This window comes from Heterodontus francisci, unplaced genomic scaffold, assembly GCF_036365525.1.
Source record: "Heterodontus francisci isolate sHetFra1 unplaced genomic scaffold, sHetFra1.hap1 HAP1_SCAFFOLD_906, whole genome shotgun sequence".
NCBI classification, from domain to species: domain Eukaryota; kingdom Metazoa; phylum Chordata; class Chondrichthyes; order Heterodontiformes; family Heterodontidae; genus Heterodontus; species Heterodontus francisci.
Window position 1 is genome coordinate 92,175 of NW_027141729.1, and position 20,676 is coordinate 112,850.

The following is a 20,676-nucleotide window of genomic DNA, read 5'->3' on the forward strand; positions in this document are numbered from 1 at the left end:
TTGTTGGGCAGATAGACGCGGACAGTTCCCGTTGCTCTGGGCATCTCCCCGGGGCTGCCCGCCAGCGAGGGCCGGTGCTGGCCGTGGTGAGGGTGCTGCTCCAGGGAGCCGCCCGGGCTGGACGGCACTCCGCTGATGGTCAGGCTGGGCAGGCTGAACCCATTGCTCAGGGCAGGGGAGGATGCAGAGGCTCGTTTCATTCAGGCAGCAGAGGCTCACCTTGTAATCCCTGTGAATCAACAACAAGGCCCGGTGACTGGTTAAGCAGCAGTATCTCAATCAGCCCGGGAGGCTAACCTACAACATTTCTCATCGAGTTACAAAGCACAGAAACAGGCCCTTCGGCCCATCGTGTCTGTGCCGGCCATCAAGCATCTAACTATTCTAATCCCATTTCCCCACACTTGGCCCGTAGCCTTGTATGCTATAGCCTTTCAAGTGCTCATCTAAATACTTCTTAAATGTTGTGAGGGTTCCTGCCTCCACCACCTCTTCAGGCAGTGTGTTCCAGATTCCAACCACCCTCTGGGTGAAAAGATTTTCCCTCAGATCCCCTCTAAACCTCCTGCCCCTTACCTTAAATCTATGCCCCCTAGTTATTGACCCCTCTGCTAAGGGAAAAAGTTTCTTCCTATCTAACCCATCAATGCCCCTCATAATTTTGTACACCTCAATTAAGTCCCCCCTCAGCCTTCTCTGCTCTAAGGAAAACAACCCTAGCCTATCCAGTCTCTCTTCATAGCTGGAGGGGGCTACTGAGATAGGGAGGGGTGTAGGGGCCGGAGGAGGTTACAGAGATAGGGAGGGTTGTAGGGGCCGGAGGAGGTTACAGAGATAGGGAGGGTTGTAGGGGCCGGAGGAGGTTACAGAGATAGGGAGGGTTGTAGGGGCCGGAGGAGGTTACAGAGATAGGGAGGGTTGTAGGGGCTGGGGGAGGTTACAGAGATAGGGAGAGTTGTAAGGGCTGGAGGAGGTTACAGAGATGGACGGTTGTAGGGGCTGGAGGAGGTTACAGAGATAGGGAGAGTTGTAGGGGCTGGAGGAGATTACTGAGATAGGGAGGGTTGTAGGGGCTGGAGGAGATTACTGAGATAGGGAGGGTTGTAGGGGCTGGAGGAGGTTACAGAGAGGGACGGTTGTAGGGGCTGGAGGAGGTACAGAGATAGGGAGGGTTGTAGGGGCTGGAGGAGGTTACAGAGATAGGGAGGGTTGTAGGGGCTGGAGCAGGTTACAGAGATAGGGAGGGTTGCAGGTGCTGGAGGAGGTTACAGAGATAGGGAGGGTTGTAGGGGCTGGAGGAGGTTACAGAGATAGGGAGGGTTGTAGCAACTGGAGGAGGTGACAGAGATACGGAGGGTAGTAGGGGCTGGAGGAGGTTACAGAGATAGGGAGTGTTGTAAGGGGCTGGAGGAGGTTACAGAGATAGGGAGGGTTGTAGGGGCTGGGGGAGGTTACAGAGATAGGGAGGGTAGTAGGGGCTGGAGGAGGTTACAGAGATAGGGAGTGTTGTAAGGGGCTGGAGGAGGTTACAGAGATAGGGAGGGTTGTAGGGGCTGGAGGAGGTTACAGAGATAGGGAGGGTTGTAGGGGCTGAAGGAGATTACAGAGATAGGGAGGGTTGTAGGGGCTGGAGGAGGTTACAGAGATAGGGAAGGTTGTAGAGGCTGGAGGAGGTTACAGAGATAGGGACGGTTGTAGGGGCTGGAGGAGGTTACAGAGATAGGGAAGGTTGTAGGGGCTGGAGGAGGTTACAGAGATAGGGAGGGTTGTAGGGGCTGGAGGAGGTTACAGAGAGGGACGGTTGTAGGGGCTGGAGGAGATTACTGAGATAGGGAGGGTTGTAGGGGCTGGAGGAGATTACTGAGATAGGGAGGGTTGTAGGGGCTGGAGGAGGTTACAGAGAGGGACGGTTGTAGGGGCTGGAGGAGGTTACAGAGATAGGGAGGGTTGTAGCGGCCGGAGGAGGTACAGAGATAGGGAGGGTTGTAGGGGCCGGAGGAGGTTACAGAGATAGGGAGGGTTGAAGGGGCTGGAGCAGGTTACAGAGATAGGGAGGGTTGTAGCAACTGGAGGAGGTGACAGAGATACGGAGGGTAGTAGGGGCTGGAGGAGATTACAGAGATAGGGAGGGTTGTAGGAACTAGAGGAGGTTACAGAGATAGGGAGGGTTGTAGGAGCTGGAGGAGGTTACAGAAATAGGGAGGGTTGTAGGGGCTGGGGGAGGTTACAGAGATAGGGAGGGTTGTAGGGGCTGGAGGAGGTTACAGAGAGGGACGGTTGTAGGGGCTGGAGGAGGTTACAGAGATAGGGAGGGTTGTAGGGGCTGGGGGAGGTTACAGAGATAGGGAGGGTTGTAGGGGCTGGGGGAGGTTACAGAGATAGGGAGGGTTGTAGGAGCTGAAGGGGGTTACAGAGATAGGGAGGGTTGTAGAGGCTGGGGGAGGTTACAGAGATAGGGAGGGTTGTAGAGGCTGGGGGAGGTTACAGAGATAGGGAGGGTTGTAGGGGCTGGAGGAGGTTACAGAGATAGGGAGGGTTGTAGGGGCTGGAGGAGGTTACAGAGAGGGACGGTTGTAGGGGCTGGAGGAGGTTACAGAGATAGGGAGGGTTGTAGCGGCCGGAGGAGGTACAGAGATAGGGAGGGTTGTAGGGGCCGGAGGAGGTTACAGAGATAGGGAGGGTTGAAGGGGCTGGAGGAGGTTACAGAGATAGGGAGGGTTGTAGGGGCTGGAGCAGGTTACAGAGATAGGGAGGGTTGCAGGTGCTGGAGGAGGTTACAGAGATAGGGAGGGATGTAGGGGCTGGAGGAGGTTACAGAGATAGGGAGGGTTGTAGCAACTGGAGGAGGTGACAGAGATACGGAGGGTAGTAGGGGCTGGAGGAGGTTACAGAGATAGGGAGGGTTGTAGGGGCTGGAGGAGGTTACAGAGATAGGGAGGGTTGTAGGGGCTGGAGGAGGTTACAGAGATAGGGATGGGAATTGAGGCCTTGGGGTTGATTTGAAAACAATGATAAACATTTTAAAATCGAAGCATTGCTCGTCAGGGAAAGAAAGTAGGTCAGTGAGCACAGGGGGACGCTGTCGCCTGTCTCTGCTCTGTCAGCTGAGTGGTCCGTCTGCGCTGTGGTTTCCGTGGGCGGCTCGACTCAGCTGTCAGGTTCTGCCCCCACATCCTCCCGGCACCAGCTCTGTCAGTGACACGTCAGGAACCTTCCTGCAGGGTCCTGTGATCATGCAATCAGCCGTCAGCTATCCAACAGCTCCTGTTGTCATGAGCAGAGCCTCCCGCGGCACAAAGGAGGCAAGGTGCTGCATTCGCCCGGCGCCTTTCACAACCTCAATACATCCCGAAGTGCGGCGCAGTCAGTGCAGTCAGCGCTGCGAACGGGACAACACGGCAGCCGATTGGCACACAGCAAGATCCCACAGTATGGCATAATAATGGCCAAAGATTCTCGGTTGAGTGTTACAAAAGCAAAACGCTGCAGATGTTGGAAATTTGAAATCGAAGCAGAAAATGCTGGAAATCCAGCTGGGTGTTTGTCGAGGGATAGATATCGGCCCCAAGACACTGAGGAGAACTTCCCACCACCCACACCCCCTCGCTGTCCTATTCATCTTCCGATAGTGGCCGTGGGCTCTTTTACATCCACCTGAGGGGGCCTCGGGTTTAACGTCTCTTCCTGAAAGACGGTCCCTCCGACAGTGCGGAGCTCCCTCAGTACTGACCCTCCGACAGTGCGGAGCTCCCTCAGTACTGACCCTCCGACAGTGCGGTGCTCCCTCAGTACTGACCCTCCGACAGTGCGGCGCTCCCTCAGTACTGACCCTCCGACAGGGCGGCGCTCCCTCAGTACTGACCCTCCGACAGTGCGGCGCTCCCTCAGTACTGACCCTCCGACAGTGCGGCGCTCCCTCAGTACTGACCCTCCGACAGTGCGGCGCTCCCTCAGTACTGACCCTCCGACAGTGCGGCGCTCCCTCAGTACTGACCCTCCGACAGTGCGGTGCTCCCTCAGTACTGACCCTCCGACAGTGCGGCGCTCCCTCAGTACTGACCCTCCGACAGTGCGGCGCTCCCTCAGTACTGACCCTCCGACAGCGCGGTGCTCCCTCAGTACTGACCCTCCGACAGTGCGGTGCTCCCTCAGTACTGACCCTCCGACAGGGCGGCGCTCCCTCAGTACTGACCCTCCGACAGTGCGGCGCTCCCTCAGTACTGACCCTCCGACAGTGCGGCGCTCCCTCAGTACTGACCCTCCGACAGTGCGGCGCTCCCTCAGTACTGACCCTCCGACAGTGCGGCACTCCCTCAGTACTGACCCTCCGACAGTGCGGCGCTTCCTCAGCACTGACCCTCCGACAGTGTGGCGCTCCCTCAGTACTGACCCTCCGACAGTGCGGCGCTCCCTCAGTACTGACCCTCCGACAGTGCGGCGCTCCCTCAGTACTGACCCTCCGACAGGGCGGCGCTCCCTCAGTACTGACCCTCCGACAGGGCGGCACTCCCTCAGTACTGACCCTCCGACAGTGCGGCGCTCCCTCAGTACTGACCCTCCGACAGTGCGGCACTCCCTCAGTACTGACCCTCCGACAGTGTGGCGCTCCCTCAGTACTGACCCTCCGACAGTGTGGCGCTCCCTCAGTACTGACCCTCCGACAGTGCGGCGCTTCCTCAGCACTGACCCTCCGGCAGTGCGACACTCCCTCGGTACTGACCCTCCAACAGTGCGGCTCTCCCTCAGTACTGACCCTCCGACAGTGCGGCGCTCCCTCAGTACTGACCCTCCGACAGGGCGGCACTCCCTCAGTACTGACCCTCCGACAGTGCGGCGCTCCCTCAGTACTGACCCTCCGACAGTGCGGCGCTCCCTCAGTACTGACCCTCCGACAGTGCGGCGCTCCCTCAGTCCTGACCCTCCGACAGTGCAGCGCTCCCTCAGTATTGACCCTCCGACAGTGCGGCACTCCCCCAGTACTGACCCTCCGACAGTGCAGCGCTCCCTCAGTATTGACCCTCCGACAGTGCGGCGCTCCCTCAGTACTGACCCTCCGACGGCGCGGCGCTCCCTCAGTACTGACACCAGGGGTCGTGTCAGGCTGGGATTACGGGGCTCAAGTCTCTGGACTGGGGGCTCGAAACCTCGACCTGCGCTCCCTGGAATTTTTTTTTGGAGCGTACGGGTGATTCGTTTAAGTGTGCTGCAGCCCTAAAGGGTATGCGCATCACGTGATCGGTTAAAAGGGCTGACCCGTCCGCAACCTGCGCAGGAACCTTCGGATCGCCACACGGCCGAGAGGCAACGCTGCCCACGAGCCTCTGACTCACTGTGACACTGCTGGAAAGGTCTGAATGATCTTCTCAGAATCAAATGTGGGATCACTTTCAAAGTCAGCTGAAGAGACTTTTCAGAAACGGACGGGCTGCTGTTTTTTTTTCCTAACTTCTGCTTATTTCTAGGAAATATTCCAAAATACTTTTGCAAGTGAATCATCTTTTTTTGATCTAACTGGTTAGGTTCGTCCACATGCGGCAGGGGACTAATGAGTCAGCACACACTGATGTCAAAGCACGCCTGCAAGACTCAAAAGTGGGCCATCAGGCCGAGCTGTCACATGGTTCACACATAACTTTCTTCATCGTCTGAAATGTCTGGACATGACCTTGAGCAATTCAGAGAGCACCAAGTGACTCCAAAAATAGCCCTGCCACTTATTTTGAAAGTATTTCCAGAAGAATGCCTATCAGATTGGCAAGTGGTACAATCCGACCATTAAAGGCAGACAGGCGATGACAACAGAAATACCAAATCTTCGACAACATACAGGCCAATAACCCCTCGCCTGTACTCTACCCAGCACAATGTACAGTACAATAACCCCTCGCCTGTACTCTACCCAGCACGATGTACAGTACAATAACCCCTCGCCTGTACTCTAATCAGCACCATGTGCAGTACAATAACCACTCGCCTGTAATCTACTCTGCACCATGTACAGTACAATAACCCCTCGCCTGTAATCTACTCTGCACCATGTTCAGTACAATAACCCCTCGCCTGTACTCCAATCAGCACCATGTGCAGTACAATAACCACTCGCCTGTACTCTACTCTGCACCATGTACAGTACAATAACCCCTCGCCTGTAATCTACTCTGCACCATGTTCAGTACAATAACCACTCGCCTGTACTCTACTCTGCACCATGTACAGTACAATAACCCCTCGCCTGTAATCTACTCTGCACCATGTACAGTACAATAACCCCTCGCCTGTAATCTACTCTGCACCATGTTCAGTACAATAACCCCTCGCCTGTACTCTAATCAGCACCATGTGCAGTACAATAACCACTCGCCTGTACTCTACTCTGCACCATGTACAGTACAATAACCCCTCGCCTGTACTCTAATCAGCACCATGTGCAGTACAATAACCACTCGCCTGTACTCTACTCTGCACCACGTACAGTACAAAAGCCCCTCACCTGAACTCTACTCTGCACCATGTACAGTACAATAACCCCTCACCTGAACTCTACTCAGCACCATGTACAGTACAATAACCCCTGACCTGTACTCTACTCAGCACCATGTACAGTACAATAACCCCTCGCCTGAACTCTACTCAGCACCATGTACAGTACAATAACCCCTGACCTGTACTCTACTCTGCACCATGTAGACTACAATAACCCCTCGCCTGAACTCTACTCAGCACCATGTACAGTACAATAACCCCTGACCTGTACTCTACTCAGCACCATGTAAAGTACAATAACCCCTGACCTGTACTCTACTCAGCACCATGTACAGTACAATAACCCCTCGCCTGAACTCTACTCAGCACCATGTACAGTACAATAACCCCTGACCTGTACTCTACTCTGCACCATGAACAGTACAATAACCCCTCCCCGTACTCGACCCAGCACCATGTACAGTACAATAACCCCTCCCCGTACTCTACCCAGCACCTTGTACAGTACAATAACCCCTCCCTGTACTCTACTCTGCACCATGTACAGTACAATAACCCCTCCCTGTACTCTCCCCAGCACAATGTACAGTACAAAAACCCCTCGCATGTACTCTACTCGGCACCATGTACAGTACAATAACGCCTCGCCTATAATCTACACAGCACAATGTACAGTACAATCACCCCTCACCTGTAATCTACACAGCACAATGTACAGTACAATAACCCCTCGCCTGTAATCTACACAGCACCATGTTCAGTACAATAACCCCTCACCTGAACTCTACTCTGCACCATGTAAACTACAATAACCCCTCGCCTGTACTCTCCTCTGCACCATGTACAGTACAATAACCCCTCCACTGTAATCTACCCAGCACCATGTACAGTACAATAACCCCTCGCCTGTACTCCACCCAGCACCATGTACAGTACAATAACCCCTGACCTGTAATCTACGCTGCACCATGTACAGTACAATAACCCCTCGCCTGTAATCTACTCAGCACCATGAACAGTACAAAAACCCCTCCCCGTACTCTACTCAGCACCATGTACTGTACAATAACCCCTCGCCTGTACTCTCCTCTGCACCATGTACAGTACGATAACCCCTCCCCGTACTCTACTCTGCACCATGTACAGTACAATAACCCCTCGCCTGTACTCTCCTCTGCACCATGCACAGTACAATAACCCCTCCCCGTACTCTACTCAGCACCATGCACAGTACAATAACACCTCAGCTGAACTCTACTCTGCACCATGTACAGTACAATAACCCCTGACCTGTAATCTACTCAGCACCATGTACAGTACAATAACCCCTCCCTGTAATCTACTCAGCACCATGAACAGTACAAAAACCCCTCGCCTGTACTCTACTCTGCACCATGTACAGTACAATAACCCCTCCCTGTAATCTACTCAGCACCATGAACAGTACAAAAACCCCTCGCCTGTACTCTACTCTGCACCTTGTACAGTACAATAACCCCTCGCCTGTAATCTACTCAGCACCATGTACAGTACAATAACCCCTCGCCTGCAATCTACTCAGCACCATGTACAGTACAAAAACCCCTCGCCTGTACTCTACTCAGCACCATGTACAGTACAATAACCCCTCGCCTGTAATCTACTCAGCACCATGTACAGTACAATAACCCCTCGCCTGTAATCTACTCAGCACCACGTACAGTACAATAACCTCTCGCCTGTACTCTACTCAGCACCATGTACAGTACAATAACCCCCCGCCTGTACTCTACTCAGCACCATGTACAGTACAATAACCCCTCGCCTGTACTCTACTCAGCACCATGTACAGTACAATAACCCCTCGCCTGTAATCTACTCAGCACCATGTACAGTACAATAACCCCTCGCCTGTAATCTACTCAGCACCACGTACAGTACAATAACCTCTCGCCTGTACTCTACTCAGCACCATGTACAGTACAATAACCCCCCGCCTGTACTCTACTCAGCACCATGTACAGTACAATAACCACTCGCCTGTACTCTAGCCAGCACCAGGTACAGTACAATAACCCCTCGCCTGTACTCTACCCAGCACCATGTACTGGACAATAACCCCTCCCCGTACACTACTCTGCACCATGTACAGTACAATAACCCCTCGCCTGTACTCTACCCAGCACCATGTACAGTACAATAACCCCTCGCCTGTACTCTACTCAGCACCATGTACAGTACAATAACCCCTCGCCTGCAATCTACTCAGCACCATGTACAGTACAATAACCCCTCGCCTGTACTCTACTCAGCACCATGTACAGTACAATAACCCCTCGCCTGTAATCTACTCAGCACCATGTACAGTACAATAACCCCTCGCCTGTAATCTACTCAGCACCACGTACAGTACAATAACCTCTCGCCTGTACTCTACTCAGCACCATGTACAGTACAATAACCCCCCGCCTGTACTCTACTCAGCACCATGTACAGTACAATAACCCCTCGCCTGTACTCTACTCAGCACCATGTACAGTACAATAACCCCTCGCCTGTAATCTACTCAGCACCATGTACAGTACAATAACCCCTCGCCTGTAATCTACTCAGCACCACGTACAGTACAATAACCTCTCGCCTGTACTCTACTCAGCACCATGTACAGTACAATAACCCCCCGCCTGTACTCTACTCAGCACCATGTACAGTACAATAACCACTCGCCTGTACTCTAGCCAGCACCATGTACTGGACAATAACCCCTCCCCGTACAATACACTGCACCATGTACAGTACAATAACCCCTCGCCTATACTCTACTCAGCACCATGTACAGTACAATAACCCCTCGCCTGTATTCAACTCTGCACCATGTACAGTATAATAACCACTCCCCTGGCTCTACCCAGCACCATGGACAGTACAATAACCCCTGGCCTGTACTCTACTCTGCACCATGTACAGTACAATAACCCCTCGCCTGTACTCTACGCTGCACCATGTGCAGTACAATAACCACTCGCCTGTATTCAACTCTGCACCATGTACAGTATAATAACCACTCCCCTGGCTCTACCCAGCACCATGGACAGTACAATAACCCCTGGCCTGTACTCTACACTGCACCATGTACAGTACAATAACCCCTCGCCTGTACTCTACTCTGCACCATGTACAGTACAATAACCCCTCGCCTATACTCTACTCAGCACCATGTGCAGTACAATAACCACTCGCCTGTATTCAACTCTGCACCATGTACAGTATAATAACCACTCCCCTGGCTCTACCCAGCACCATGGACAGTACAATAACCCCTGGCCTGTACTCTACTCTGCACCATGTACAGTACAATAACCCCTCGCCTGTACTCTACGCTGCACCATGTACAGTACAATAACCCCTCCCCGTACTCTACCCAACACCATGTACAGTACAATAACCCCTCCCCGTACTCTACCCAACACCATGTACAGTACAATAACCCCTCCCCGTACTCTACCCAGCACCATGCACAGTACAATAACCCCTCTCCTATAATCTACTCAGCACCATATACAGTAGAATAACCGCTCGCCTATAATCTACCCAGCACCATGTACAGTACAATAACCCCTCCCCGTACTCTACCCAGCACCATGTACAGTACAATAACCCATCCCTGTACTCTACGCTGCACCATGTACAGTACAATAACCCCTCCCCGTACTCTACTCTGCACCATGTACAGTACAATAACCCCTCCCCGTACTCTACCCAGCACCATGTACAGTACAATAACCCCTCCCTGTACTCTACGCTGCACCACGTACAGTACAATAACCCCTCGCCTATACTCTACTCAGCACCATGTACAGTACAATAACCCCTCACCTGTAATCTACTCAGCACCAGGTACAGTACAATAACCCCTCACCTGTACTCTACTCCGCACCATGTACAGTGCAATAACCCCTCGCCTGTAATCTACTCAGCACCACGTACAGTACAATAACCCCTCCCTGTACTCTACGCTGCACCACGTACAGTACAATAACCCCTCGCCTATACTCTACTCAGCACCATGTACAGTACAATAACCCCTCACCTGTAATCTACTCAGCACCAGGTACAGTACAATAACCCCTCACCTGTACTCTACTCCGCACCATGTACAGTACAATAACCCCTCACCTGTAATCTACTCAGCACCAGGTACAGTACAATAACCCCTCACCTGTAATCTACTCAGAACCATGTACAGTACAATATCCCCTCCCCGTACTCTACTCAGCACCATGTACAGTACAATAACCCCTCGCCTGTACTCTTCTCAGCTCAATGTGCAGTACAATAACCCCTCGCCTGTACTCTACTCAGCACCATGTACAGTACAATAACCCCTCGCCTGTACTCTTCTCAGCTCAATGTGCAGTACAATAACCCCTCGCCTGTACTCTACTCAGCACCATGTACAGTAGAATAACCCCTCACCTGTACTCTACTCAGAACCATGCACAGTACAAAAATCCCTCACCTGTAATCTACCCTGCACCATATACAGTACAACAACCCCTCGCCTGTAATCTACTCAGCACCATGTACAGTACAACAACCCCTCGCCTGTAATCTACTCTGCACCATGTACAGTACAAAAACCCCTCGCCTGTACTCTACTCAGCACCATGTACAGTACAATAACCCCTCCCCGTACTCTACCCAGCACCATGTACAGTACAATAACCCCTCCCCGTACTCTCTCCAGCACCATGTACAGTACAAAAACCCCTCGCATGTACTCTACTCTGCACCATGTACAGTACAAAAACCCCTCGCATGTACTCTACCCAGCACCATGTACAGTACAATAACCCCTCAGCTGCAATCTACTCAGCACCATGTGCAGTATAATAACCCCTCAGCTGCAATCTACTCAGCACCATGTACAGTATAATAACCCCTCACCTGTAATCTACTCTGCACCAGATACAGTAGAATAACCCCTCGCCTGTACTCTACTCAGCACCATGAACAGTACAAAAACCCCTCGCCTGTACTCTACTCAGCACCATGTACAGTACAATAACCCCTCGCCTGTAATCTACTCAGCACCATGTACAGTACAATAACCCCTGGCCTGTACTCTACTCTGCACCATGTACAGTACAATAACCCCTTGCCTGTACTCTACTCAGCACCATGTACAGTATAATAACCCCTCACCTGTAATCTACTCTGCACCAGATACAGTAGAATAACCCCTCGCCTGTACTCTACTCAGCACCATGAACAGTACAAAAACCCCTCGCCTGTACTCTACTCAGCACCATGTACAGTACAATAACCCCTCGCCTGTAATCTACTCAGCACCATGTACAGTACAATAACCCCTCGCCTGTACTCTAATCAGCACCATGTGCAGTACAATAACCACTCGCCTGTACTCTACTCTGCACCATGTACAGTACAATAACCCCTCCCCGTACTCTACTCTGCACCATGTACAGTACAATAACCCCTCCCTGTACTCTACGCTGCACCACGTACAGTACAATAACCCCTCCCCGTACTCTACTCTGCACCACGTACAGTACAATAACCCCTCCCTGTACTCTACTCTGCACCATGTACAGTACAATAACCCCTCCCCGTACTCTACTCTGCACCATGTACAGTACAATAACCCCTCCCTGTACTCTACTCTGCACCATGTACAGGACAATAACCCCTCCCCATACTCTACCCAGCACCATGTACAGTACAATAACCCCTCCCTGTACTCTACGCTGCACCACGTACAGTACAATAACCCCTCGCCTATACTCTACTCAGCACCATGTACAGTACAATAACCCCTCACCTGTACTCTTCTCAGCACCATGTATATTACAATAACCCCTCCCCGTACTCTACTCAGCACCATGTACAGTACAATAACCCCTCGCCTGTACTCTTCTCAGCTCAATGTGCAGTACAATAACCCCTCGCCTGTCCTCTACTCAGCACCATGTACAGTAGAATAACCCCTCACCTGTACTCTACTCAGAACCATGCACAGTACAAAAATCCCTCACCTGTAATCTACCCTGCACCATATACAGTACAACAACCCCTCGCCTGTAATCTACTCAGCACCATGTACAGTACAACAACCCCTCGCCTGTAATCTACTCAGCACCATGTACAGTACAATAACCCCTCCCCGTACTTTACCCAGCACCATTTACAGTACAATAACCCCTCCCTGTACTCTACGCTGCACCACGTACAGTACAATAACCCCTCCCCGTACTCTACTCTGCACCATGTACAGTACAAAAACCCCTCGCCTGTACTCTACTCAGCACCATGTACAGTACAATAACCCCTCCCCGTACTCTACCCAGCACCATGTACAGTTCAATAACCCCTCCCCGTACTCTACCCAGCACCATGTACAGAACAATAACCCCTCCCCGTACTCTCCCCAGCACCATGTACAGTACAAAAACCCCTCGCATGTACTCTACTCGGCACCATGTACAGTACAATAACCCCTTAGCTGCAATCTACTCAGCACCATGTACAGTACAATAACCCCTGGCCTGTACTCTATTCTGCACCATGTAAAGTACAATAACCCCTCGCCTGTACTCTACTCTGCACCATGTACAGTACAATAACCCCTCGCCGGTACTCTACCCAACACCATGTGCAGTACAATAACCCCTCCCCGTACTCTACCCAGCACCATGCACAGTACAATAACCCCTCCCTGTACTCTACGCTGCACCACGTACAGTACAATAACCCCTCCCCGTACTCTACTCTGCACCATTTACAGTACAATAACCCCTCCCCGTACTCTACGCTGCACCATGTACAGTACAATAACCCCTTGCCTGTACTCTACTCTGCACCATGTACTGTACAATAACCCCTCGCCTATACTCTACTCAGCACCATGTACAGTACAATAACCCCTCACCGGTAATCTACTCAGCACCATGTACAGTACAATAACCCCTCGCCTGTACTCTACTCCGCACCATGTACAGTGCAATAACACCTCGCCTGGACTCTACTCAGCACCATGTACAGTACAATAATCCCTCACCTGTACTCTACTCCGCACCATGTACAGTGCAATAACACCTCGCCTGGACTCTACTCAGCACCATGTACAGTACAATAATCCCTCACCTGTACTCTACTCCGCACCATGTACAGTGCAATAACACCTCGCCTGGACTCTACTCAGCACCATGTACAGAACAATAACCCCTCACCTGTACTCTTCTCAGCACCATGTACAGTACAATAACCCCTCCCCATACTCTACTCAGCACCATGTACAGTACAATAACCCCTCGCCTGTACTCTTCTCAGCACCATGTACAGTACAATAACCCCTCCCCATACTCTACTCAGCACCATGTACAGTACAATAACCCCTCGCCTGTACTCTTCTCAGCACCATGTACAGTACAATAACCCCTCACCTGTACTCTTCTCAGCACCATGTACATTACAATAACCCCTCCCCATACTCTACTCAGCACCATGTACAGTACAATAACCCCTCGCCTGTACTCTTCTCAGCTCAATGTGCAGTACAATAACCCCTCGCCTGTACTCTACTCAGCACCATGTACAGTAGAATAACCCCTCACCTGTACTCTACTCAGAACCATGCACAGTACAAAAATCCCTCACCTGTAATCTACCCTGCACCATATACAGTACAACCCCTCGCCTGTAATCTACTCAGCACCATGTACAGTACAATAACCCCTCCCTGTACTTTACCCAGCACCATGTACAGTACAATAACCCCTCCCCGTACTCTATCCAGCACCATGTCCAGTACAATAACCCCTCGCCTGTAATCTACTCAGCACCATGTACAGTACAATAACCCCTCGCCTGTACTCTACTCTGCACCATGTACAGTACAATAACCCCTCGCCTGTACTCTACTCAGCACCATGTACAGTACAATAACCCCTCACCTGTACTCTTCTCAGCACCATGTACATTAAAATAACCCCTCCCCGTACTCTACTCAGCACCATGTACAGTACAATAACCCCTCGCCTGTACTCTTCTCAGCTCCATGTGCAGTACAATAACCCCTCGCCTGTACTCTACTCAGCACCATGTACAGTACAATAACCCCTCGCCTGTTCTCTACTCAGAACCATGTACAGTACAATAACCCCTCACCCGTACTCTACTCAGCACCATGTACAGTAGAATAACCCCTCGCCTGTACTCTGCGCAGCACCATGTAAAGTACAACAACCCCTCGCCTGTGTCTACCCAGCACCATGTACAGTACAATAACCCCTCCCCATACTCTACTCTGCACCATGTACAGTACAATAACCCCTCACCTGTACTCTACTCTGCACCATGTACAGTACAATAACCCCACGCCTGTACTCTACTCAGCACCACGTACAGAACAATAACCCCTCACCTCTACAACACTCATCACAGTGTACAGTACAATAACCCCTCGCCTGTACAACAATCAGCACGGTGTGCAATACAATAACCCCTCGCCTGTACAACACTCATCACAGTGTACAGTAAAATAACCCCTCGCCTCTACAACATCCAGCACGGTGTGCAGTACAATAACCCCTTGCTTGTACAACATCCAGCACAGTGTACAGTACAATAACCCCTTGCTTGTACAACAGCCAGCACAGTGTACAGTACAATAACCCCTTGCTTGTACAACACTCATCACAGTGTACAGTACAATAACCCCTCGCCTGTACAACATCCAGCACGGTGTGCAGTACAATAACCCCTTGCTTGTACAACATCCAGCACAGTGTACAGTACAATAACCCCTTGCTTGTACAACAGCCAGCACAGTGTACAGTACAATAACCCCTCGCCTGTGCAACACTCTTCACAGTGTACAGTACAATAACCCCTTGCTTGTACAGCATCCAGCACGGTGTACAGTACACTACGAACGTCCAATCTCTCTACACCTCCATCCCCCACCAGGACAGTTTTAGGGATCTCTACTTCTTCCTTGAGCAGAGGCCCAACCAGTCCCCATCCACCACCACCCTCCTCCACTTGGCTGAACTTGTTCTCACATTGAACAACATCTCCTTCAATCTCCACTTACTTCCTCCAAGTAAAAGGTGTTGCTATGGGTACCCGCATGGGCCCTAGTTATGCCTGTCTTTTTGTTGGATATGTCAAACATTTCTTGTTCCAGTCCTACTCAGGACCCTCCCCCAACTCTTTTTCCGGTACATTGATGACTGTATCGGTGTCGTTTCCTGCTCCCGCCCCAAACTGGAAAACTTTATCAACTTTGCTTCTAATTTCCACCCTTCTCTCACCTTTACATGGTCCATCTCCGAAACTTCCCTTCCCTTCCTCGACTACTGTCTCTATCTCTGGTGATAGGATGTCTACTAATATCCATTATAAACCCACTGACTCCCACAGCTACCTTGACTACACTTCTTCACACCCTACCTCCTGTAAGGACTCCATTCCATTATCCCAGTTTCTCCATCTCCGACACATCTGCTCTGATGATGCTACCTTCCACAACAGCTCTTCTGATATGTCTTCCTTTTTCCTCAACCGAGGATTCCCCCCCACGGTGGTTGACAGGGCCCTCAACCGTGTCCGCCCATTTCCTGCACCACTACCCTCACCCCTTCCCCTCCCTCCCAGAACCGCAACAGGGTTTCCCTTGTCCTCGCTTTCCACCCCATCAGCCTCCATATCCAAAGGATCATCCTCCGCCATTTCCGCCACCTCCAGCGTGATGCCACTACCAAACACATCTTCCCCTCCCTTCCCCATGTCAGCATTCCGAAGGGATCGGTCCCTCCGCGACACCCTGGTCCACTCCTCCATTACCCCCACCACCTTGTCCCCTTCCCATGGTACCTTCCCCTGCAATCGCAGGAGGTGTAACACCTGCCCATTTACCTCCTCTCTCTTCACTATCCCAGGCCCCAAACACTCCTTTCAGGTGAAGCAGCGATTTACTTGTACTTCTTTCAATGTAGTATACTGTATTCGCTGCTCACAATGTGATCTCCTCTACACTGGAGAGACCAAACGCAGACTGGGTGACCGCTTTGCGGAACATCTCCGCTCAGTCCACAAGCAGGGCCCCGAGCTTCCGTTTGCTTGCCATTTCAACACTCCCCCCTGCTCTCATGCTCACATCTCTGTCCTGGGATTGCTGCAGTGTTCCAGTGAACATCAACGCAAGCTCGAGGAACAGCATCTCATTTACCGATTAGGCACACTACAGCCTGCCAGACTGAACATTGAATTCAATAATTTCAGAGAATGACGGGCCCTGCATTTTACTTTTATTTTTAGTTTTTTTCCTTTTTCCTTTTTTTATATTTTTGTGTGTTTATTTTATTTTATTTCATCTTAGTTTGTTCAGTTTGCTTACTCACTGTTTTTTTTTTCATGTTTGTACTTGCAGCTGTTCAATTTTCAGTCCATTAACACCCTATCTGTACTAATGCTTTGTGTCTTTCAACTCACCATTGACATATTGTTTGCCTTTGCTCCATGACCTTCTGGTCAGCTATTCTGTGACCTTGTCCTATCTACACCTTCTCCTTTGTTATCTCTTGCCCCACCCCCGCTTTACTTGCTTATGCCAAAGACTTGCAGGTTGACAGGTAAATTGGCCATTATAAATTGCCCCTAGTATAGGTAGGTGGTAGGGGAATTGAGGGAAGGTGGGGATGTGGTAGGAATATGAGATTAATGTAGGATTAGTATAAATGGGTGGTTGATGGTCGGCACAGACTTGGTGGGCCGAAGGGCCTGTTTCAGTGCTGTATCTCTAAATAAATAAAAAAATAACCTCTTACATTTCTAAAAATGCCAGTTCTGAAGGGTCACTGACCTGAAACGTTAACTCTGCTTCTCTCTCCACAAATGCTGCCAGATCTGCAGAGTATTTCCAGCATTTTTTATCTTCATTACAGTACAATAACCCCTCGCCTGTAAAACACCCAGCAGGGCGGACAGTACAGTAACCCCTCGTTTGTACAACACTTACAATAACCCATCGCCTGTACAACAGCCAGCACGGTGAAGAGTACAGTAACCCCTCACGGTGCCCTGCTCCTGAGACTCGAGCATAGAAATCAAGCTGACACTTCAAGTCCAGTACAGAGGGAGCGCCGCACTGTCGGAGGGTCAGTACTGAGGGAGGGCCACACTGTCGGAGGGTCAGTACTGACGGAGCGCGTCACTGTCGGAGGGTCAGTACTGAGGGAGCTCCGCACTGTCGGAGGGTCAGTACTGAGGGAGCGCCGCACTGTCGGAGGGTCAGTACTGAGGGAGTGCTGCACTGTCGGAGGGTCAATACTGAGGGAGCGCCGCACTGTCGGAGGGTCAGTACTGAGGGAGCGCCGCACTGTCGGAGGGTCAGTACTGAGGGAGCGCCGCACTGTCGGAGGGTCAGTACTGAGGGAGAGCCGCACTGTCAGAGGGTTAGTACTGAGGGAGCGCCGCACTGTCGGAGGGTCAGTGCTGAGGGAGTGCCGCACTGTGGGAGGGTCAGTACTGAGGGAGCGCCGCACTGACGGAGGGTCAGTACTGAGTGAGCGGCGCACTGTCGGAGGGTCAGTACTGAGGGAGTGCCACACTGTCGGAGGGTCAGTACTGAGGGAGCGCCGCACTGACGGAGGGTCAGTGCTGAGGGAGTGCCGCACTGTGGGAGGGTCAGTACTGAGGAAGCGCCGCACTGTCGGAGGGTCAGTACTGAGGGAGGGCCACACAGTCGGAGGGTCAGTACTGAGGGAGGGCCACACTGTCGGAGGGTCAGTACTGAGGGAGGGCCACACTGTCGGAGGGTCAGTACTGAGGGAGGGCCACACTGTCGGAGGGTCAGTACTGAGGGAGTGCCTCACTGTCGGAGGGTCAGTACTGAGGGAGCGCCGCACTGTCAGAGGGTCAGTACTGAGGGAGCGCCGCACTGTCGGAGGGTCAGTACTGAGGGAGCGCCGCACTGTGGGAGGGTCAGTACTGAGGGAGCGCCGCACTGACGGAGGGTCAGTACTGAGGGAGCGCCGCACTGACGGAGGGTCAGTGCTGAGGGAGCGCCGCACTGTCGGAGGGTCAGTACTGAGGGAGCGCCGCACTGACGGAGGGTCAGTACTGAGGGAGCGCCGCACTGACGGAGGGTCAGTGCTGAGGGTGTGCCGCACTGTGGGAGGGTCAGTACTGAGGGAGCGCCGCACTGACGGAGGGTCAGTACTGAGTGAGCGGCGCACTGTCGGAGGGTCAGTACTGAGGGAGTGCCACACTGTCGGAGGGTCAGTACTGAGGGAGCGCCGCACTGACGGAGGGTCAGTACTGAGGGAGGACCACACTGTCGGAGGGTCAGTACTGAGGGAGCGCCGCACTGTCGGAGGGTCAGTACTGAGGGAGTGCCGCACTGTCGGAGGGTCAGTACTGAGGGAGTGCCGCACTGTCGGAGGGTCAGTACTGAGGGAGTGCCGCACTGACGGAGGGTCAGTACTGAGGGAGGGCCACACTGTCGGAGGGTCAGTACTGAGGGAGCGCCGCGCTGTCGGAGGGTCAGTACTGAGGGAGTGCTGCACTGTCGGAGAGGCATTAATGAGGGAGTGCTGCGAAGTTGGAGGTGCTTCCTTTCGATGAGATATTTAACCCGAGACTCACCGCTCTCTCAAGTGGATGTAAAAGATCGCACAGCCACGACTGGAAGGGGAGGGCGTGAGCAGGTCAGGAGGGCGGTGGGGGAGTTCACTGCTCTGGGGCAATATTTATCTCTCAACTAACATCACTCACAAACAAACAGTCATGTCCTCATTTTTGCTTCTGCAAGCTGGCTGCTGCATCTCCTACATTACAGCAGTGACAACACCTCAAACGGCTTTCGTAGGGCGGGTCGCGCTTCGGGAGGGACATCCTCAGGTTGCGAAAGGCGCTGCAGAAATGCAAGATTCTTTCTCACATAACCATCCGTCAACCACAAGACTGCTCACGCAATGCTCTATTCATTCATACACGTCATTAAGAAACATGGTGGAAAACACATTGTAACAATTAGCGGTGGACCCTTACCTGCAGGAAGTGCGGTGTCAGGCGGAGCGCAGGCTGTTTCGCCGGGAAACGCCACGACTTCTCCCGCTTTTCCTCCTGGACGAGCGACGTCGAACGCACCTCCGGGGGTGGGGGGGGGTGGGGGTGGAGGGGGGGGGTGGTGTGTGTGTGGGGGAAAACAGCGCCTTCCTGGAATGAGAAGTGAGCTTCGTTAACTGCAGCACAACCTGTAAGTCGACACAGGACTGCCCAGCCTTTATTACACCGGAGACCCTGTTCTCTCCCGTGTCCTGGAATCGACATTTATCCCCGGACAATATCACTGCAACCGCTAATCAGGTCATTCAGCACGTGGGAGCTCCCTCTACACTGTCCCCATCAAACACTCCCCAGGACAGGTACAGTACGGGGGTTAGATACAGAGTAAAGCTCCCTCTACACTGTCCCCATCAAACACTCCCCAGGACAGGTACAGCACGGGGGTTAGATACAGAGTAAAGCTCCCTCTACACTGTCCCCATCAAACACTCCCCAGGACAGGTACAGCACGGGGTTAGATACAGAGTAAAGCTCCCTCTACACTGTCCCCATCAAACACTCCCAGGACAGGTACAGTACGGGGGTTAGATACAGAGTAAAGCTCCCTCTACACTGTCCCCATCAAACACTCCCCAGGACAGGTACAGTACGGGGGTTAGATACAGAGTAAAGCTCCCTCTACACTGTCCCCATCAAACACTCCCCAGGACAGGTACAGTACGGGGGTTAGATACAGAGTAAAGCTCCCTCTACATTGTCCCATCAAACACTCCCCAGGACAGGTACAGTACGGGTGTTAGATACAGAGTAAAGCTCCCTCTACACTGTCCCCATCAAACACTCCCCAGGACAGGTACAGTACCGGGGTTAGATACAGAGTAAAGCTCCCTCTACACTGTCCCCCATCAAACACTCCCCAGGACAGGTACAGTACGGGTGTTAGATACAGAGTAAAGCTCCCTCTACACTGTCCCCATCAAACACTCCCCAGGACAGGTACAGTACAGGGTTAGATACAGAGTAAAGCTCCCTCTACACTGTCCCCATCAAACACTCCCCAGGACAGGTACAGTACGGGTGTTAGATACAGAGTAAAGCTCCCCTCTACACAGTCCCCATCAA

General features: G+C 52.2%; 1 protein-coding gene across 1 annotated transcript in view; it reads right to left on the bottom strand.

Annotated features, from left to right (window-relative positions):
- The window catches only part of LOC137364567 (serine/threonine-protein kinase A-Raf-like), a gene marked incomplete at its 3' end in the record, with an annotated part of 34,983 nt that extends 15,165 nt beyond the window's left edge, over nt 1–19,818 (bottom strand). Inside the window, exon 1 of the mRNA XM_068027688.1 lies at nt 19,537–19,818. Coding sequence (XP_067883789.1) covers nt 19,537–19,818 — 282 coding nt within the window. The remainder of the gene's footprint in view (nt 1–19,536) is intronic.
- Nucleotides 19,819–20,676: the final 858 nt, after the last annotated feature.